Source organism: Gobius niger (assembly GCF_951799975.1).
Source record: "Gobius niger genome assembly, chromosome: 9".
Taxonomy (NCBI): Eukaryota; Metazoa; Chordata; class Actinopteri; order Gobiiformes; family Gobiidae; genus Gobius; species Gobius niger.
In genome coordinates this window covers 18,779,210-18,800,842 of record NC_136860.1, presented here as the reverse complement: position 1 = coordinate 18,800,842, position 21,633 = coordinate 18,779,210, and the positions used below count along the sequence as shown (strand labels likewise).

The window sequence follows — 21,633 nt, the reverse complement described above, 5'->3', positions numbered from 1 at the left end:
TGCACGAGGGCAATAAACACATCAAATTCATTAAAACCCTTTGCACTTGTGTGATAGGAAGCATGTGTCCAAACATAGTTTTTGGGTGCACCAATACTCAGTGCATCTTTATTTCCGTTTGTGTATAAACTGTGTCTTCTTGAAGTCGTTCTAGTGCTGGTATACAGGACCCCTTATAGACAGTAGAGCAAGTGGCCCTATCGATACCTTACAGTGTATTGTAGCTAGGATAAATAATAATGATTACAATAGTTACAAAAGCAGAATGGAAGAGTTAAAGTCTTTCTTGTTCTTTGTCCTTATGTAATGAACCATGTTAATCTAGTGCACAATACTTAAACTAGACTTTGCAGTAACTTGAGATATGATTGTATTGATCTCACAGTGGAGAAATGCACTTGCTACAGTGTCACTTCTTTAGATTGAAAGTGGGGCATAATGTTTAAGCCAAGAGTTTTTTCTTCGAAGCACTACCACTTAGATCCTAATTTACTTTGGTAATTTCATCTTATTTCATCATGAAGTATAAATGGTCATCTCTTGGGAAAGGCCTTGGCTACCCATCAGACAGTGAGATTAGTAGATGAGCCCAATCTGTTTATAATCTGTGAATGCTATTTTCTGTGCCATTAGCTAGAGGAGTGCAAAAGGTTAAAGAGGTCAGAGGTCACGGAGCAGGGACAATGAAGCGCGACAGTCACAGTCTTGGCTGATGTGGATGCTGATGAGAGCCTTGTTAAGAGGAGCTTCACAGAAATGTGTTATCAGGAATGGTGCTATAAAACAATCACTGGAGACAATTCCATCTTTAATTTTATTTTGGAAAAGTAGAAATTAAAAATGTTTTGTAGCAGCATAGCGACCCATAATCCACTCTTTCTACTGTCTACGGTGGAGCTAAAGGTTTTAGCGCTTCTTTTGTTGATCACATGTAATGAGCACCTGCAGACAAAGTAAATGTAGCTCTTTCACACATGAACATGAACAGCTTGTGAAGTCTAGTGAAAGAACAGCGTCCATGCACACAGTGTATACAAATTTAATAAAATCACAACAGTTACAGTAGCCCACATTCACGTGTAAGCTCAGCTTATTTTCACAGAAACCGCGGGAGGAGGACAACAATAAAATACAAATACATTCTTAAAAAACGTTTGTAAGAAACTCAACATGTTTATGAAAAGGGACATTCCCTGTTGCACCACCGTTATACAGTTCATAAGACACTTCACTTTTGTATGTAACGTCACTGATATGTATTTGATTGTTCATGATACTGAGAGATGTACCTTATACACTAAATGGAGACAGAAAGCTTCACTGTACAAAAGCAGACAGGACTCAATAGCTTAACAGTAGCAATTTGTTCAACAGCCTCACAAAGTCGGAGCTTGAGATGTTCAAATACAGACATCTAAGTTGACAGGTACAGTACACCATGGAAACACGCTTGAAGCCCGGTATAAGCACTGGTTTTTCTCCCCTCCCCCCACTGTCACAGCAGTCAAGGACACTGAGTTCACCAAAACACAACAAGTCACAGAGTAAAGAAAAACAGACAGAGCTGATGGTTTTTGGTTATACAGTACAATGTGTGTCTGGACAAAAGAAAACACTTCTTGGTCATTAATGTGTAGTCAACTTCACACAGGCGGCAGCGCTGCACGTGATTGGTCAGTTCCCAGAGTCCCGCGGGTCCAGGGCGCACTCCTGGCTGATGACAGGGCTGTGAATCACATTGCTGGACAGGGACTTGGGCCTGAGCTCACAGGTGACATAGGCTGGCTCCTCCACCACCGTGTGCAGAGGGGAGCACTGGCCGTCTGGAGGGCCATAGGCACTGCTGTCAGAGCCGCCCTCCCGCTCGTCTCTGGGCTCCTGCTTAGCCTCATGGTCCCGGGACGAGGGGTCCTTCTTAGTGGGACTAGTACTGGACACTGACTCGGTCTCCTGCTGCGGTGGACTCAGAGCACGCTGAGATTTGAAGTATGGTTTGACATTGGCCACTTGGATTGTACTGTCCCGCTGCTCCTTCCCAAATGTACTGAGGGTTTTTCTGCCGCCGCTCCCGCTGCCGCAGCTGATGGTGCCATAAATCTCTGTCTCTACCATGGCATCCATTCCCACAGGGATGAAAAGGTTGGTGCGATTATCGCTGCTGTCTGCTTGGCTTCCTACCCGTAACTTTGGCATCCAGCATCTGTCAGAGTGTCCCAGTGCGCGACATTCATCCGTGCAATGGACTGATTTGTCTTGCTCTGCAAAAAACACAAGATAACTCTTGTTATTGGCCTGGACAGCAGCAGAGTAAAGAAACACACCATTGAGATGTAAATGAAACAAACACACTCAATTTCAAACCCACGCCTTAAAATTCCAACGATTCTATCTCCCTTTGATCGAAGTGATTTATTATGCATCCTCAAGACCCTTTGGAAAAAATATGAAGCAACTGCCTTTTCAACGAGCAGAGTGTAAATTTAGATGTTGTTTTAGTTCCTCATGGGTTTGTGTTTGCCTTCCACGTGGCACAACCTTAATATCACTAAAAGACAATGCGAGCAGTGAATGTACACAGAGAAGTCGATAATTTTATGCTTTTCTTATATCTGTGGTCAATGCATCACAACAGCGCTTGAACCTGTTCATGAAACCTCCTTTTCCCCTCTGCTTTTCTCAGCAACCTGTGTAGGTGTTTTTCAGCAAAATATCATCTGGTGCAGAGGAAGCAGAAGTGTTTTGCATTTGTAGCTGTGGCAGCAAGCAGCAGTTTGTGTGGAATAAACAGCAAAACAAGTGAGATGTTCACGCTTTTTTGATTAGAGAGTGCAGAGAAATAAGCCAGTTAGACTCTTCGCAATATGGTACATCTCCCTCTTCCCCGTGCCAATTAAAATCAGAGAAACACATACTTCCACCCATTAAAACAGGTAGTTAATGCACTATGTAGGAGAGATTAACAGAGATTTACTGGCTTCTTAAAGTGTTCCCGTTTGACGACTGGTGAAAGCAGGCAGTCCTTGCCACGGGAGGACCTTGTTTACAGTCAATATGGTGAGTTTTTCTTGCAGTTTGGTTATAGAGAAGCATCCACAGCACACGGCAGAGGGAGTGGAGGCAGTATATGGCACTAATAAAGCCGTGGACAGGAGACAGGAGTGCACCCCTCATTATTGTGTGATGGATGTATGATGACTCAGTGATGCACAAGTGTACAGCTGCCGAGGACTAGGTGCTGGATGACACTGAGAAAATACTGGACCAAGGTAAACAGTGGCCAGATGTGTGTCCAGAGCAGGAAGTAAATGCATGGTGGAACTGTACGGTCAACGGAATTTGTGCTGAAGTATTAGACAGTCAGTATAACTTTATCCAAATGTCACATGGTGTTGTCATAGTTTTAACCTTAAGATGTGTTATTTATGGCCACATTGAGTAACCCAGTAGCATAAAAATGCCATCAAATTTCAAAATATTATAACTGTAATTCTATCAGTTGCTGTGCTAAATAAAGAAACAAAGGATCATGGGATACATCTGCTCCAGGACTTCTGCAACAAAACTGAATTTATTTATTTTTGGTCCATAGACTTTAGTCATTACTCAAAGTCGCAACAATCATTCATTCTTTGTCACACTCGACTGGTAAACCACCTCTGTGGTCACAGCGGTCCTGTGCCTGACTGACGAAACTGTGGCTGACACACTGTGCCAGCACATCCACTTTGACCACCACAAATTGGACAATAGCGCCCACACATTCACACACGTGGGTAAAGGTGCCTTACTCAAAAATAAAACAATATCAATTATTCAAAGCAGAATTCCCAAACAACGCATGATAGGACTAACAATATACAATGTGGTAAAAAGTCAATAAATAATATATATAATAATAACACGGCCTCATTGGATGATAGCTAGCAAAAATCCAGTTTAAAACAAATAGACATTTCTGGAATTCGTTGTTATATTAAATAGCACATTTCTAGTTCCTTTGCCCTTTAGCCCCCATTAGTAATACTGGGAAAAAGTTCTCCTTTCACAATCCAGTCTACACAACCTTGAGCTTATTTTTATACTCCATCAACCTCTACAAGACCCATTTTTTTTCTTTTCCATTATCATCAAAAGCACTCTTTTGTATAATTGCTCCAGAATGAACTTTAATACCCTACACACAGGTAAGACTGAACTTAAAAATCGTGTTTGGATTTGGATTCAAGTAATGTAGCTGAAAAAAGTGGAATGCTATGAAATAAAACGATTGTTTGCTTGTAAACGGAATCGGAGAATTCATGTTCGACCAAAGGCAGTCCCGTTAAAATATTTTTAAACCAAATTTGATTCTCCCGTTGCACCATGTTAGTTACAACAAAACATGGAAATTACCAAAACAAAAATGAGCATAAAGGTGCCTATTTGCTCCTATTTGCTGCTCCTATCCATTGTCACAAATCTTTCTTTTACATCTCTTTTCTGGCGTTACAATAAGCCGGGAGTAGAACAAGCCAATTTCCACGTCTTTTTTCCGAAGTCATTATGGCGCACAATCAAAACAAGTGTGACAAAGTTACACCGGAGCGCTTTATGTGTAAGGGCACGCCGCCAAATGTCAAAACCGTCTCCTGCAAATTGCTTGTAAATGACGGGGCTCCCTTTGCATTCCTTATATGTGTAATTTATCACCACGTAATCTTTCTGTTGCGCTTTTGACTCATTCATTGTTAACAAATGTGTTTTCTCCCTCTGCTGTCATCTCCGCCGGGTTGCAATGTCATTCTTTACGTAGATATGGCACCAAATGAAATAATGGGATTGGTAATTTGTTTAGTGTTTGCATATCTATTGTGCTGCCACGGCCTTGGCAACAACATGTGCCCAAGTGACAAATGTTTCCCTCGAAAAATGTTCAGATGTAAGTTGAAAATCTGGCTTCAGCGCTGCATTATCACCTCGCCGCGCCATCGTCTCACCTTCCGCTACGATTACAGCTGTTCTTTTACGGAAAGAATGTGTTCAATTACGCCACGACTCCACTCTACGCTAATATGCTTGCTTCAGTCTTTGTAACAAGGCTTCTATGGCTCATGTCATATTGGCATATCAAAGACAACAGAACCGAGGGACCGACTGACAACGAGCCACTTGATCTCATGGAGACACAATAGAGAAGGGGAAACACCAAGACACTTCCAGGAAAAAGCCCTTGTGCGCAAACATCTGATACGCCGTGTATGTAGAGCGGCCCAGTGCAACGAGGAAGTGAAGGGAAAGAAAGTTCTCCGTGTCACGAGCCTCCAGAGAAGCATTTGTAGTTAATTTGTGAAATAGATGCATTTGCTATCTACAAGCTGCTGCTCTATATCCTATAAACCGGCGGCCCACACAAACACCCACGGGCCACACAGCGACTGTTAATTATTCCCCGACTGGACTGGCCCGAGTTCAAGCTGCCAGTTCATTTTAAACAATAGACAGTCAGCCTTTTAAATGCATAGACGCCTGAAGTAATGCGGTATGTTCCAGATATCGCGTTGAGAGCAGAAGCCGTCCCAAGATGAAATCTCATAGATAAATAATAATTTGAGGCTAAGTCCATCAAGTTTCAGAGGGTGTTGTCAAGTGGCAGAGACCGACAAAGCTCCGAATCAAATCTTTTAACAACCGCAAGCTATTTTAAAGATACTTAGCACTTAATTAGCTTTTTTATCAGGAATAGACAGACAGTATGTTCTCTGCATACAGAAACTTTCCGTATTATAAAAAGAGGATACGTGTTTCCACTGAGGTCAGGACAGGACGCAATGAGGTTAGTCTATAGCTAAAGGACACTTCAACAGTGCTTTAACGGCTCTATACGCAATGAACACACAAAAGTTGTCCCTAATTATGACCTGTTTCTACCCCCTTTACTTGCCCTTGCCTTGTGTGGGGATTTTACCAGCACTAAGACCAAGTTCTTAAGTGTACTGAGTCAAAAATGCGTTAGCCTGGGTCACATTGCAAAGAGATATAAAAGACACCTGCAAAGGAAGGTGTACATGAGAAAACACATTGACGCAATCGGGTGAATGTCAATTGTGCGAGGTGTCACTCCAGTCTGAATAAGATGTAATGTCTTCTCTTGTACCGCTTGAACTAAGTATATATAGGAAAGGTGGCTGAATGTTTTTGAGGGTATTGCAGCTAGTTGGAAAAGAGGCTGGGAAGCCAACATCAAGGAACGGGCTCAAACCCCAAGTGGCAGCAAGAGATTGACAGAAGTGGAGGGAAAGCAGTGTTATCTCCATGGACCTGCTGGTTATGAAACATGAGGATGATGAACTAGTTAGAGTGGAAGTAAAACACAAGCATATTCGATCAAAGCGTAACACCAGGTTGTAATTTACTTAGGGTTTAACTTTGATGCGGAAAGTACAATATAATGAGGTTGTGTTCACTTTTTCAAATTGAATTTAGTCCACTTTTTAGATGGTGGAAAGGGCTAAATGACTCGTTTGCACAAAGAAACCTCAAAACGGAAAATGTACAAATTGACAAACACTGTCCTTGATCTGTTTTAACCATCGAGTCCACACGCGCTTTCCATATTGATCTTTTGAATCAAAGTCCTTTCAACTGACAGCAAAAGCACCTTTGTGATTCAGATATGAGGAACAGGCCACCAAACAATCACATTTGCAGCGCCTTGCGTAGCAGTGGATCAGAACCCAGAGCGTGCTCAAATTAAAACATGGCTCTGGTGTAAGAGGGCTAAACTAAGAAAACACAAAGCTTAGCTTAGTGATGGTGTGTGAGTGTTGGCGCACATGTTCTGGTCAACACAACACGCACTCACTTGGCCTCTGCACTTCTCTCATATCTCTTCCTGAGTCTAATTTGTTGTACTTACTCCGCTATCTGGACCCTAACTAAGCAAAACACTATTTGACTAATTAATTTGATGTTCATTTTTTGCTTCCTTTTTAGTCAATCCGCATACGTATGTGGGAAATGTATTGATACAAACGCAGTCCTTGAGAAAGTACGTTACAGAGTAAAAGAGTGACAGAAGGAGAGGTGCATTGAGTTTGAGAAGTGCTGGTCTTGGTTCAGCTGGTTCAGGCCTTATTCAGTCCTCACATGTAATTGTCTTGTTTAGTGCTGTATCAGGCCTTTGGCCTGCTTCGATGTGGGTTACTTCTGGTTTGTTCTGAGTAGTCCTGGTTTTTGACCTGGCATTTAGCCCTGTGTTTGCTGGATACAGTTTGTTTTGACAGGGCAGTGTTGGTAATTGTTTTGTTTTGTTATTTGTTATCAGCTTCGTAGTGATGCAGTTGTGTACCTTAAATATATTTTACACTGTAGTTGTACCACAGAAGTGTGTGCAGCTTTCTGGCTAAGTCCTTGAAAAAATCTGGCCCTACAAGAAATATTTGGAGACCCCTACTCATTTGCGAGTCATAGTAGTTCTGCTTCTCTTTTATTTATGTTATATGTGATGCTTCTACTATATGGACGATGCAACCTGTTACAACAAGCATGGTGGGTTTTGCCCATAAGAATTGATTTTTGATGTTTGATGCTGAGCTTTATTCATCGCTGCACTCAATGTCACTCTTTAAGCCTTTTAGACTGTCATAATGTCACATTAACACACTCAATAACATGCTTCAGTAGCCTGTCACATATGTTTTAGGTCGTCGTATCTGCACCTGTACCTCTCCCTGAGCCCTGCAAAGTACTACGGCCTCACCAATAGTGTCTGAGGCTCAGAGGAATATGGTACCAGTGCTAAAAACAGTGAGCGCTCCCTGTCACTCCAAAGCTGTGTAGACTGTCTCAGACATCACTATACACTACAGAACAGGTCACGCAACACTGCCACCGTTGGTCAGGTGAAATATAGGTCAGCCTCACCTCACACAAACAAACCCACCACAAATTTGAAACAAAAACATAAACTGCAAATTTAGATTAAGTTCTGTACAGATTTAAAAGAGTGATCATGTTTGTCAAGATTTGGTAAAATTATATCTTGTAGATCTCCAGGAAAAACACATATTAGTCTAGTTTCAAATAAATGTTAACATTTAAAGAATACCATATTCATATAAAGGATATTAAGGGGGGAAATCTGTTTGTTTTTTGGTTGTCTTTTGAAATCCACAATGGATCATAAAAGAAAAAAATGTAAAACCAAAAATATCGACGTTTGAAGATGCCTGACAGTTTTTGACAAAACAGCAACTGCTAATATTTCAGAGAGCAATTTTCTGGAAAGCGTTGATTTAATTTTAATAAACACCCAAGTGAGCATTTTCATTTATTTTGTGTGTTCAATGCGGGAAAGGCATTTCACACCATGTTCCGTTATACAGTGCCCATACAGCATGGTGTTCCCTCTCACTGATAAACATGTGATAAGAGCAGCGCTGTTTTGTCTTATGTGGCAATCATTATCTCCTCTACTGATAAGGATGTGCTGTCTTAAAGATAACACAATCATTAGAAAGGCATGACAATTGCTATCTTGATAATGACATAATTAACTTACCCTATCAAGGATTAAAACATTTGCATATGCATGTCTGATGTATGGCAACACCATGCAGGGTAAGTATTATTTTTGGCTATTTCCCCTGTCAGGAGACAATAAAGGCTTATCTTATTTTTCTTTAATACTATCCCATTTTTATCTGATTTTGTTGGGGCAAAACCTCTGATTGTAACAACATGGCCCCGAATTCTCTGACGTATTCGATTTCTTGTCCATTTGTGGCTTTACCCATTATTGTCCCAATGAATATGAATCAAGATTGGTAAAGGCCATTTTACGACTATTTTACCACCGTCATTTGCTGCAACAATTTATTCCCGTCATGTTCCCTATTATGTGCAATTACGCCATTTCTATTCTTATATAAACTCAATCTGTGCTATCTTTGTCGGGCCTAAGATCAAGAGAATACGCGCTTCACATCAAAAGAAGGGGGAACTAAATGGAGGCTTTGATTTGACAAAAGCGCAATACAGAATTACACTAAAAAAATGCCCCCGCTTTGAAGCATATACACCCAGATTACAGTTGTATGTGTTTTATATTCCGGTTGTGTGCGTGTGTGTGTGTGTGTGTTTTTTTTGTGGCTAAACAGGGCCAGAACAATGGGCCCCGGCACAGAGAAAGGCACGAGGATGTTGAATGCATTTCCATGGTACCTATCAGCAGCGCAGAGGAAGCCGCACATGATGCTGATGCAAAGAGAAGTGCGGGGCTTAGAAGGTCTAGCGAAAACACACTTGGTATTTTTGCCATTGTTGCTAGTCTGTGTCACTGGGTAATTTAAACGCTGTGGCTAGTACGAGCTTACATTATGTGCAATTTTCCACGCTGGCAAAGAACAACATGTATGTTACCTATAGGTGGCTGTCTGACACAGCCCGATAATCGCATATTGTGCTCAGGAGCAATTTCCTGCAGAATTGATGAAGTGCTTTTTTTTTTTTTCTTTTTTTTTTTTTTTTTTTACAAAGATGCACTATGGTAAACAATATATATAAAAAAACAAAAGCCGTGGGAGGGGAGAGGCGCTGTGGTGAGAGCTTTCCGCCATTGTCAATGCCATTAGCTTTTCATTTCCATATTCAATTCCCACCACTTAATATAGTGGAATAATAGCTCTTAAACTTGGTGCATTTACATATTGACATGAAAGAATCTCGACGATCTGACATAATGGCTGTGATCTTATGGGCTTTCCGATATGCAGAACGCGCTTGCCCATTATAAATAGACCAAAGGGGAGACAAAGCCAAGCAACATAACCCACTGTGTGCATCTGTTGTCTGCGAGAATGAATAAATATTCCATGTGCGTGATGGTGAAAGCTGCACAGGTGCATACATTACCTGTATCAAAGCAGCCAGCAGACTGGAGGGATGCGCAAAGTAAAAGACTTAAACGCAATAGTACTTAACCCCCCCCCCAAAAAAAAACTTGCATACTGATCTCAAAATGTTCTCTTGATTTCGGATTGAAAAGTCTGCGTTCTCGCTGTATGCATATGAACAGAGGGATTATGTGGGCTGCGAGGTTGTCTCATCAGGACATGCGGTGTTGTAGATTTTTCCATATCAATGTCCCCGTCACCATACAATCCAATCAGACTTATTTTTAACTACATTTCCCATATGTAATAAAAGGCAAGGCATTACCACATCCCATTAATATTAAATGCAATGCCCCACTCTGTCTTTCTTTTTTTTGCATCCCTCTTATCTTAGCAATGCAGGTTTATAAATTAACTTCGCACTCCTTCCCTTCTCTCGCCCGCGCCATCCGTCCATGCGAGTGTTCACTGTTGCATGCTACAAGACATCGCTTTCAATATCTATCCGTGTGATTGGCGTTTAAAGACTCGGCCTGCATTCTGAAAACGTTTGGCCGGCAGTTCGTGAGAGGGGGGGGAAGAAAAAAAAAAAAAGAGAGAAAGAAGTGATTGAATTTACACCTCCTACAGAGTCAAGTTTGGTCTGCCATCATTTCTAGCGGCACAGACACACGCGATTCACACATCCTCACTGGCAAGCGGCGAGAGCGCTCCCATCTCTGCCCTCCCCAAGAGCTAGCCGCAAACAAACAGTTCGTAGCAATGTAAATGGTGTGGAAACTGGCGCACTGGGATTGGATGACCACAGCTATTCTCTCGCAAGGAAATGAAAGACATCTCCACTCCGCTCTCAAGTCCCGCCATTATCTTTTATCATACCTGCGAGAGATGCTTTCAAGAGATTTTTCTTTTTTATATATCTAGGCAGGCTAAATATAACGGGCCTCTGCCGGGTCAGCTAGCATCTTGCAGCTGACTGACAGCCATCCGATGATTAATAAAAAAAAAACGGAGAAAAAAACCCCCGAAGCTGTCTATTTTCTACCACTTGCAAAACGCTTGGAAATCTGGTGTCATGTATGAAGCTCGAAATACCTGTCATTGCGCAAAAGAGACTGCCACGCTTCTCCTTGTCTTTCCGCCTGCGTCGCCTTAGCTTAGCGCCGAATGGGGTGTTCAAATAAAGACATGATCAAAAGGCACCCAGATGGAGGTACACTTTGGCATGCATATGAGGGTGGGGGGGGCGTTTGATGGTTAAATCAGACACGAGATGTTTGAAGATTCTACCTTAAGCCAATGGAGCCTTTTATCCTCCTCGACTACTATCTCACCATAGCACTCCCGGGTCCTTCATGTCGCCAGTGTAACACGGCTGTGACTCACGCTAATGTAAAAGCAAGTAATATTACAAGGTGCGGCATCACTCCGCTAATGTCTAGACCCAGGTACGATGTGTGAGCGGGAATGGTAAGAAATGAGGCTAATTCATAATGATAGGCTGAAGGAAGCTTTGATGGTGCTCACTGGAGAAGGGCAGGGAGAGGGCACTGGTTAAAAGAAACATGCTGATAGCCTTCGTAGCTTACAGTAAATGCGTATAGGTAAGATTAGATGTCCTGGAGGAGGGATGGGGGCAGGCTTTTGAGTTAACAAAATAGTAGGGTTATTCAGCGTATTGTGTAGCAAAAAATATTTACTCCAGTATAAAGATATGTTACTCAAGTACAAAGTCGGCACCCAAGAAATGACTCAAGTAAAAGCAGTGGGAACGTGCCGGTACTCAGCTCCGGCACTTCTAAAAATACCTCTTGAGAGTACCGCCACTTCTTTGAGAGCCAATAACGCACTGACAGAGTCCCCGTACGCACGAGCGCGTCTGCATCAATCTTTCTTCACTATGATGCCCTGTCTGCCGCTTGTCACTCTCTACTTTCTTCCCGCTGAGACTTCATTACCCGTAAACTGTTGCGCATACAAGAGAAGTGCGCAGGCGTCGCTCCAGCTGCCCTCAGCATCCACCCAAAAGTGGAGGGGGATCACGCTGGTGTGAAGCGGCCGTGCGGAGAGAGGTAGAGGTAGACCAGCCTCTCGACTAACACTTACAAACAAACGGGACAAATAAGGTATACTTTGTTTTGTATACTACAGATGTCTGGCGACTGCTGCAGATGTAAGAGCCTGTGAGTATGGGTGTAGCAGCGTAAAGGGAAACCACAAGTAAGAGTATTGACCGTCTTGATATTTCAAATTCTACAATACCAGTTGAAAGCACAGTGTGGAAAGCTACTCTCAAAAGTACTTCAATTGCTTGTGAAAATGCACCAAAATAGCCAGGCCTAAAGTGGCAAAGGTGTAAAGAAATAGTGAAAGGCGAATAGAATTAACATTATGTCCCAAGTATAGTGTTCACACCCGACCCAACAAAATTGTGAATGTGTGGAGAGAGAAAATGAACGACCTCATTAACTACTTCATTCTGGTCTCCATTCTGCTTCACCTGTGGCAATGAACTTAGATTTGGGCATATTTTACCACGTGGGAGCAAATGAATAGAGATTAAGAAAGGCAATTTGTTAACTAATGTGTGAGACTGAAGTTCCACGTTGAGTTAACACGTTGAAAGTTGAGACGGAACAAGGACACAGCCGGACAAACTGGTGCGCCACGTGTTTCACTTGAGGAGGGATTTCTGAAGGCAGCGCTGAGGTGACAAAAATTGCACTTCGTAGCAGTGATCAGTGTGGTCATTAACTGCGACTTAGCGTGTATAGATGATCATGATTCACCTGAAGTACTTCTTTGGGGTACTTTGTTTAAATAGAACTTCTCAGCATGTTTTTAAATGCAGTCCTCTCCGAGTACGTTCCTTGTTTGATTCTGTTCTGATTTCTCCAAAGAACTGGTTAGACCACTCGTGTCTTGATATCGCTATATCAAGCGAAATGTATATAGCTTTGTAGCTCGGAAAATACTGACTAACATATATTTTTTGCTCAGATATATAAGCAATAATGCCACACTTCAATAAATAGATGAGTGTACAGGAAATGTGCGGCGTGCATGTTAATTGCCTCTTTTGCAGCTCCTCTGAATACATCTGAGCAACAGCAGTCTTTAGTTTCACTTTTAAACGGGGTGAAATGAAAATGTACTCAGCGGTACAGGGACCATAATTTGTGTCTTCGTTGGTCTGAAATGTGTGAGTGCGCCTCTCAACACCGGTCTGAAGTTTTCCTGGCTATTTTTTGCCTCCACAGCTCAATGCAAGCCAGGCACTGAGTCCTTAGTGCATAGTTGCACTGCAGTTTTGTTGAAAGCCTGTACTTGCAATAGGTTGTTTCTGGGTTTATATAGGTTTTTGAAAAGGTTACTAACATTTAAACCAGCTGCTTGTTGCATTTAAAGAAGAACTAAGTAACTTGTTTACCTTAGTAAATCCTTTTCATAGTCCCTCTGGGGGTAGTAATACAAGTGTTGTTGATGGGATGATTGGGGGGTCTTTCATCTCCCCCTGGTGTCTCTGGGCAGAAAACCACACCAGAAGAAGCTAACAGGCTAATGGCCAAAGCTAACTGCGGGCTAGGGCCACTTTAGCAGTGTCTACAGTCAAGTTTGAGTGAAAAAAATGATCTCCATTGTGTAATTGGATGTACAATATCCCTCTCTTCCTTTGTCTTTTCTGTCAGCGTAGTACTTACTCTCACGGACAATTAATGAGTAAAAAAATAACACAACCTTCTACGACACCTTCAGTCTTATGGCTTCTATAGGGGCATGAGCTACTTAGTTCTGCTTTAAGTACACACTACAAAAAAATAAAAATAAAAATAAAACTTGTGTGTGGATCTGTCAAAGAGGCTTCCCATAGAGAAACTGCTAAACTTACTTGAGCATTTACTCACACTCCCTCCACAGGTTGCCACCACTACCCCTCACTGATAGAGCCCAAAAGCCAAAACATCCATTATCTATTACCAGTATCATTATGAAATTATTACAAAGTAAATTAGCCAAGTACTTTTATTATTCCGTTCTACTGGAAGATCAGCAGCCCACTTATGTGCACCATTAGCCTGAGTTAAGAAGCAGTTTGATGTTCCCCAATTCACATACATAGATAATAGTGAGAATTCTCCATGTGAAGGCTGAATAAAACTATTCAGAATGCACCGGTCTATTTGGAATGCATTAATCTGCACAACATTAATTACTCGATAATAATTTGTGGTTGTGAATACAGTGATTTTAGTGCTGCTCAGTTTCTTAAAAGCCTGACTTGGCCAAGCAGAAACATTTTGATTTCAACGATCAGGCCATGACCTTTTGGAAAGCTAGTGTTTGGGTGCTTTCTCTTGTCCTTTGGGGATGGGGTTAAAATGACTGGGGCGTGGCTTCATGTCGACACGGTCCACTAGACACGTGCCAATACCCCGTGAAACACTGGCATGGTTCACTGCAATATTTGGTCGACACAACATGCGATACAACAATCATGTGATCTTCAAGCATCCAGTGGCAAGGAAAAGCCATATCTGCTTGTTTTTTGTACTTTCTGTGTGAATTTGAAAAGCCCTTCTAGGGACGGACATTGCAAATTAGCCTTGGCTATAAATGTTGTAGTGTGGTACATGTTTATTGTTCACACATGTCCCTATCAAATAAATAAAAAAATAAAAAAATAGAGCTTCACAAGAACAACAAATAAACAACGTGCATCACGATTGCTACCATTATGGATTTGGTTTCATCATCTTTTATGTCCCCGAATGGAAGCTTGAGTCATTTGGTTTTTCCATGATGAAAAAATATATATCTAGGAGAAGTAAAAAAAAAAAAAGTACATGGATTTTTTTGTTTTTGTTTCAGACTCCAAGGACTTCAAAGTGGGTCATGGAGAGGTTGACTGTAGTTTTCTTTTTGAGGCGTAAAGATTGTGTGGATGAGTAAAATGATGACGCAAAAAACTACAGGGGAAAAAAAAAAAGCTTTCTAGCCTGCGGTAAATTTACAAACAGACTATTTCCCCGTTTACGTCAGATGCCCTTCCAGGTGCAGCTCTCTCCATCGATCTGGATTTGGAACAGACACTTTATCTTGCAACTCCTTGCTGATCAATTGAACATGTTGCAGTAAGACAAACTTTTTTTTTTTTTTTTTTTTTTGCACAAAGTGGGTCATAGCTGAAAACCGTGTCCCCAAAACCCAGCAATAGGAAACAAGCGACGGCGACTTGTTGCTAGCCAAACAGAACGACCTTTATGACTAAGTAGGTCAGATTTCCTCGTGCCTCTTGACTTTATTTCTATGTTGCGAGAACTCACGGCTGATTTATAGCTAAAAAAATAATTACCGCTTAACATTCTTTCTATGGCAATGTGCGAGTAAGGACAATTAGGGCTTGGAATCTAAAGCAGAGAGAGTGACAGTCTGCTAATATTTCAAGCAAAAAAGGTCCACTGTTTTCAGATTTATACTCAAAGCGAAAATACAACAGTAAATTACTCGCTGAACCTAAAGTTGTGAAGAAAATCCCATGCGATTGCCGTTCAGCTTTTCAACCCATTTCTCAATAGAAATCTAGCAGCTTTAAATCTGTCCACTTGATGCGCTCACATCGTTTTGACTGATTTTAATGTCGAGAGAGAGGAGATTTTCATTCCTTCAGTGGTTAGCGCTCTTGCCTCACTCTCGGCTTCCATTCCCTAACTGTGTGGGCCTTTCTATGAGATGTTCTTCCGGGTGCCCCGTTTTCTAAGATCAACCCAAAACATGCACCATAGCCCAATCTTCCAGCTAGGTATATTTGGCCATAAAACCTATCTGAGAATCTGGACGTGTTGCACTGTGAATGCCCATGGCAAGTTTCCCCATGCAGTATTGATGGGCGGGGTTCCCCCCCTGGTGAAATATTATGGTAAGTATCTAAAGTCCTTGAAGATGCATTTTATGATACTTTGGCAATGACTAGAACTCCCCACAAAACTTCATTTGATATACAAAGCACAACCTTGCCTCAAATGTCACTCAAAACCCAAAAGATTCTCATTTGTAGCTCGATTGAAATTGCTCAGTGGTTTCCATGGCCTTTGCTCTGACCACCAGGAAGGTGTGGGATGCATAAAGACAAAAGAAAAGAGCGACCCAGAAAGGAGTCATCTATAACACGTCGGGAAAAGAGCTCGTCCACTCACCCTGCTCAAAAGGCTGCCCATTAACTGCTGTTGCTTTCATCTTGAGGGCCTCCCTAGCAGACGTGTCGCACTGTGAGCCTTTATTAGTATCCTGGTCACTATCAGCTTGGTCACTATCACCATGGCCACTGTCTCGCAGGCTGGCTTGCTCTGCATCCTTAAATGTGGAGCTGCGGTAAAAACAGGGGAGAAAGAAACACGCGCATAAGTTAACTGAGAGTGAGAGACAGCTGGAGACAAAGAGGAGAGAAATCCAAATGCAGTGGTCAAGTGGTGCTTACCTTTGAACGAAGGGTTGTCGGCTGCCAGCGTAATTGGACTCAGAGGAGAAATTTTCAGTCTGGAAACAACAGAAGAAAAATGTGGTTTAAAGTCATCATCTCCATTTTTTTTACAAAAATCTGTGATAATGAATACTTTTTAAACCGGGTTCAGTCATTGGTAGGGTTTGGTTTGTTTTGGGATTTCAACTGTGGGTTTTGAGGAGTTTTTTTTTACTGCTATTTTTAACCTTCGTCTTTTTGTCCAATATTGTGCTTCGTGGATACATAGTAAAACCTTAATCATACTTGGCAAATAAAGGATGCATGAAAAAAATGTCCAACTTTTAGTTAAGTGATCATCCCCAAATAAATAAACTAACAGCTTTCTTTCAATATTTATTTAAAGAAAAAGCTATTACATTATTGACAGAAATCACATATGTTGCCATATGTGGCTTGTTGGCAGGAGAAAGGGCCGCAGCATTAGTTACTGCCATCAGCTTCATTCTCCCCTATCTTGAGAATAATGTGTTTGTGTTGATCACACCCACGTACCCTGGTGACTGGTGACAGTGCCAAGTCCTGTCATCTGCCTTATCATCTTCAAATCAGTCTGTCTACGAGACTGTCCTAGATATTTGCACTATTTTACAATGGATAATTCTGCCGGGCTAAAGGCTACGTCGGGCCCATGCTGTCAAATTAGCATGTTCGCTGGCTCCCGCGCACCGTCCCGCAATCGCCATCCCCACAAAGCGAGGCTGGACCCTGGTAATGGCCTGATGGTGCCAACTCTGGATGTGGCTGGGTGGCTACGGCCCATATTTGTGCAGTGCGAGAAATGCGATTGTAAGGTTATGCTGTGTGCTTTCCTGCTTTGTGGTGCACACTGGTTCAGTAATGTGATCGGACAAGCTGCTCAAACACCTGTCCAATCCCACATTTCAAGGCCCGGTTTTGTTTTCACTCTATAGCTGGGGAGTCTGGCAGGGTCACAGCCGCCTTGTTCAAGACTCACACTGTTTGCATGTCTAACTGCGAGGACTTTCTGATTATGCGGACCACCTGTACCACTTTGCAAGAGGAGACTTACAATGAAGCCGGCTCTGAAACGATTTGGGCTCAGTGGTGTGGATGGAAGGGCACCAGTCTTTAGTGAAATGCTGTTTATGCCATCAAAACCTCCGTGACACTAACATATTGTGCTTCCTATGAAAGAGATATTAGGCAGTGATAAGGCAGCCAAGAAGAAAAGTAATAATGATGATGTCTGCTTGCTATGACAGAGTTCTCCCTTTCAGGCGATTACTTTCTTTGTCAGATTTGTATTGCAAAGCAGCGTGAGGAGATAAGGCGGAATAAAAGGCCAGATAAAGAGTACAGTGGCGGCGCCCTTACCTGTATCACTGACATTCTATTGGCTGGAGTGTCTCCGCTGAGTCCTCCAAAGCTGGAGTGGCAGCCGGCCCGGGGCACCGTCAGGCTGTTGGGTGTAGTTTTCAGGTACATGACCTCTGACCTGGGCAGGGTGAGGGGCAGCGGGCTCTGATAGTCAAAGCAGATGGGCGAGGTGATTAGAGAGGGGCTGCTCACCACATTCATGCGACTGGCCGAATCTCTCTCCTCCATCTCGCTCTGCACCAGCATGATGTCACTCTTGTTGATCCTTTTCTTCTTGCCCTTCCCCACCGGGGCATTGGAGTACTCAGCCATGCGGCAGCTATAATTCCCAGTCTCCTTATCTTGATGCTTAGACTTGACAGCGATGGCGGCCATGACTGCTAAGAGCATGACAGAGATAATACAGAGGGTAACGATGAGGGGCAGAGAGATGTCCCAGTGCTGCTGTTCTCCACTGGCGCTGGAGCCCCCTCCCACTGCTGCCTCCGTGTTCGCCCTAATGATCAGCTTAGCCACCGCAGATAAGGGGGGCTTGCCATGGTCAGTTACCTTCACCACCAGCTCAACCACAGGGGCAACCTCTTCCCAAAGAGCGTGAGCTGTTCTGACCTCTCCACCTACTGGATCCATTTCAAACAGGTGGTCGTCGTTTCCCTCTGTAATTTCATAGGTCAAATGGCCACTTTCCCCATGGTCGTGGTCTACCGCTTTTACCGTGGCCACAATATATCCAATGCCTACATTTCTGGGCACTGGGATTTCAGCGGTGTCATTTTGAAGTAGGGGCAGAATAATAACAGGGAGATTGTCATTCACATCAAGTATGTTGACCCTGACTATAGAAGTGCTTTCCATATGAGGAGATCCGCTGTCTTTCGCTTGAACTTTGAATTCAAAAGACTTTGTCTGTTCATAGTTAAAAGATCGCGAGGCATATATAGCTCCATTTGTGGGATTTACAGACACATACGTATAGACTGAGACATCTCCTATGTGTGATGGCAAAATGGAGTATGACACAGTTCCATTTCGGCCTACATCCGGGTCATGTGCCAGAACTGATCCCAAATATTCTCCTGGGATATTGTTCTCAGGCACCTGAAGTACATAGACAGACTTTGTGAAGCGAGGAGCATTGTCATTCTCATCCAGGATTTTCACAGTAAACGACTTGGTGTAGTTCAAAGAGGGAATCCCATTGTCTCTAGCTACTATAGTTACATTATATTCATCTTTCATCTCTCGGTCCAGGGGCCTGTCTGTTAGCAGGGTGTAGAAATTGTCATTGTTCTCTTGCAGCCGGAACGGGACATTCCCAATCACCCTGCATTGGAGCTGGCCGTTCCTGCCTGAGTCTTTATCTGTCACCCGCACCAGCGCAATGACAGACTCCGGGGGTGCTGCCTCGCTTATTGCCCCCTGCCGCACCGAGACAAAAGTTATTATTGGTGTATTGTCGTTTTTGTCCAGCACTTTGACAGTAATTTTGCAGTGGCCCGGGATTGGGTTGGGCCCCATATCTTTGGCCTGGACATCAAATTCTATAATTGGATTCTCTTCATAGTCTATCTCCCCTTGGACTTTGATGACGCCTGAATTGGGGTCAATGGAGAACAGATCTTGCATTCTCTCAGATGCATATCCAGTGAAGGAGTACACCACCTGCCCATTACTGCCCTCGTCCTGGTCAGTGGCGTTCAGATCTATGAGCACTTTGCCAGGAGGAGAGTTCTCAGGGATTTCTAACACATAAGAGGATTTGTCAAAAATAGGGCTATTGTCATTGGAGTCAGTCACTCTGACGTTAATTTGCATGGAGCCTGATCTCGGATACTCCCCTCCGTCTATGGCAGTGAGCAGCAGGGTGTGATGGCTCTGATCCTCTCTATCCAGGGGTCTCTGTACCACCAGCTCAGGATATATAGTCCCGTCGCCCCTCACTTTTAAATCCAAAGAGAACGTATTGTAATCGTCTCTTGTGACCTGATACGTCTTTATGCCATTCTCCCCTGAATCCAAGTCATGTGCGATGGTGAGTGGGAAGCGCGTCCCTGCTGCTGCGTTCTCAGAAATGTCAATATTAACGTGATCCGCGGGGAAAGTGGGAGAGTTGTCGTTGATGTCTTGTATATCAATCTTGATCATGCAAATCTCTTTGTCGTTGGCAAATACTTCCATGGAGAGCTGGCACTTGGGGTTGCGCCTGCACAACGTCTCCCGGTCAATCCTTTGTTTGGTAAAGATAAGTCCACTCTCCGGGTCAACATCCACGAGATGTGGCGCGGAATTCTCGAGCACACGGAATTTTTTACCTCTCTCCACAATCCCGTATCCAGCGTCTTTTGCTATGTTCCCTATGACTGTGCCCGGTCCTTGCTCCTCCGGGACCGAGTAATTAAGATTTTTCAATGTCAGGGCTTGTACCCACAACAGAAGGAAAACAGTAACACAGAGACGCATCCCTTCAGTTGGCAGCAGACAGAGAGGAAAGAAGAAAAAAAAAAATCCTCGTTGACTTTCAACCTGTTGAAACCCTACGCAGACATGTGCTCTGCAACAGCTCGCTCTCTAATTACGCATGAAATCTGTAAGTCCTATTCTTTCCCTCTCTTAATCATTTCTGTAAACACAGATGACCTCGCGACGATACCTTATGCATGAATAAAACATCAAATCCAACATTGTGCAAAGAAGACTCTTTTTGTTTTGTTTAGGTTTTTTCTTTTTCTTTTTTTCCTGAAGGGCGCTAATGAATAATCGATGACTATAAAGTATTAATATTCCCCACTGCGTCCAAGGTTAAAGCGTTTGGATCTCTCCCGGTTGAAGGTTAGCGCGGAGCACACAAAAGCGCATTGCCCTCATGCGACATCTACACCTAGGCTATACACAGGCAGCATGCACCATTCTCCGATGTTACCATTCACAATGCATTTACTTTTACTCCTGTGCGGCACACTGTTGCATCCTTAGCGCTCTGCCCCTGCTGCCTCTTGCCCATCGTCTCGCGCAAAAAAAGTCGACTAAGAATCACAAAAAAGAAGCGGTCTCCCCCCCAGTACAAGCTTTGTGTCGCCGTCATTCAAACGCGTCTATCTCACGGATGCGACTTTTGCCCGATGATTGTCCTATAATCAGTCCAGTAATCCCATAATCCAGCGCAATTGGACCTGGTGCTGTTCCATCCTTCATTCGGACACTTTCCTCTCGCTTCTTGTAGTGGGGGGAAAAAATAGCAACAAAAGAGAGGGGGAAAAAAAAGCCCGCTGTAAGATTTCAGATAATCAAAATTAATGGCTCTTCTCCTGGCTGCCCGCGCGCAGTCACTTCCCAGCGTCAACTGTTGAGCCCCCTCGCTCGCTTCTTTAGTGCAGTGACTGGAATCCTCTCGACGCCTTCCTGCCAAACCTCGCGTTGCTATTCCTCACCGCATTCAATAGTTTCTCCCGAAGCAAATGAGTGAGCGGTGACAGATCTTGCCTGGAGGGATGGTTTTGCGCATGTGGATGTGTGTTTCCATCCAATAGGTCTGGGCTAAGATCGCATGAAGAAGGGCTGTTCTAGTGCTACGTGATTCACTTACTGATGCACGCGCAGCATCAGAGGCGAAAGGGGGGGGAAACGTGCTGCTCCTATGCTACCGCTACTGTTGCGCCCATCACACGCGAATGAATGGGAGCTCGCGGATTATGACCGGGATCGATTAAATGCGCTTGTCTGCAGTGTGTGTGTGTATATACATGCATAGGGGGCACTTCAAGAGTGGTCATTTTCTGCCGGCTGAATTAACGCAGGCGTTTGAAACAGGTGCAGCAGTGTTTCCTCACTTCTCCATATCAGTGAAGTGCGCTGGAGATATTCATAACTAAAGATCCCTATCAATATTTGAAAACAATACCAGCT

The 21,633-nt window shown here is 43.2% G+C and overlaps 1 protein-coding gene across 1 annotated transcript; it reads right to left on the bottom strand.

Annotated features, from left to right (window-relative positions):
* Positions 1 to 829: 829 nt before the first annotated feature.
* LOC306967482 (protocadherin-17-like) lies at positions 830 to 21,340 on the bottom strand. Its single transcript, XM_079562538.1, has 4 exons — positions 17,728 to 21,340; positions 16,348 to 16,406; positions 16,067 to 16,236; positions 830 to 2,258 (listed from the first exon to the last, which is right to left on the bottom strand). Exons 1-4 carry the CDS (start codon positions 20,188 to 20,190, stop codon positions 1,675 to 1,677), a joined length of 3,276 nt encoding a protein of 1,091 aa, XP_079418664.1. The 5' UTR covers positions 20,191 to 21,340; the 3' UTR covers positions 830 to 1,674.
* Positions 21,341 to 21,633: the final 293 nt, after the last annotated feature.

Excerpts from the sequence above, each read along its gene's own strand:
- LOC306967482 (XM_079562538.1), bottom strand. The coding sequence starts at position 20,190 with ATGCGTCTCTGTGTTACTGTTTTCCTTCTGTTGTGGGTACAAGCCCTG. Across the intron at positions 16,407-17,727 it reads ATAGAATGTCAGTGATACAG|ACTGAAAATTTCTCCTCTGA; the intron begins GTAAGGGCGCCG and ends TGTTGTTTCCAG. Across the intron at positions 16,237-16,347 it reads CGACAACCCTTCGTTCAAAG|CTCCACATTTAAGGATGCAG; the intron begins GTAAGCACCACT and ends TTTTTACCGCAG.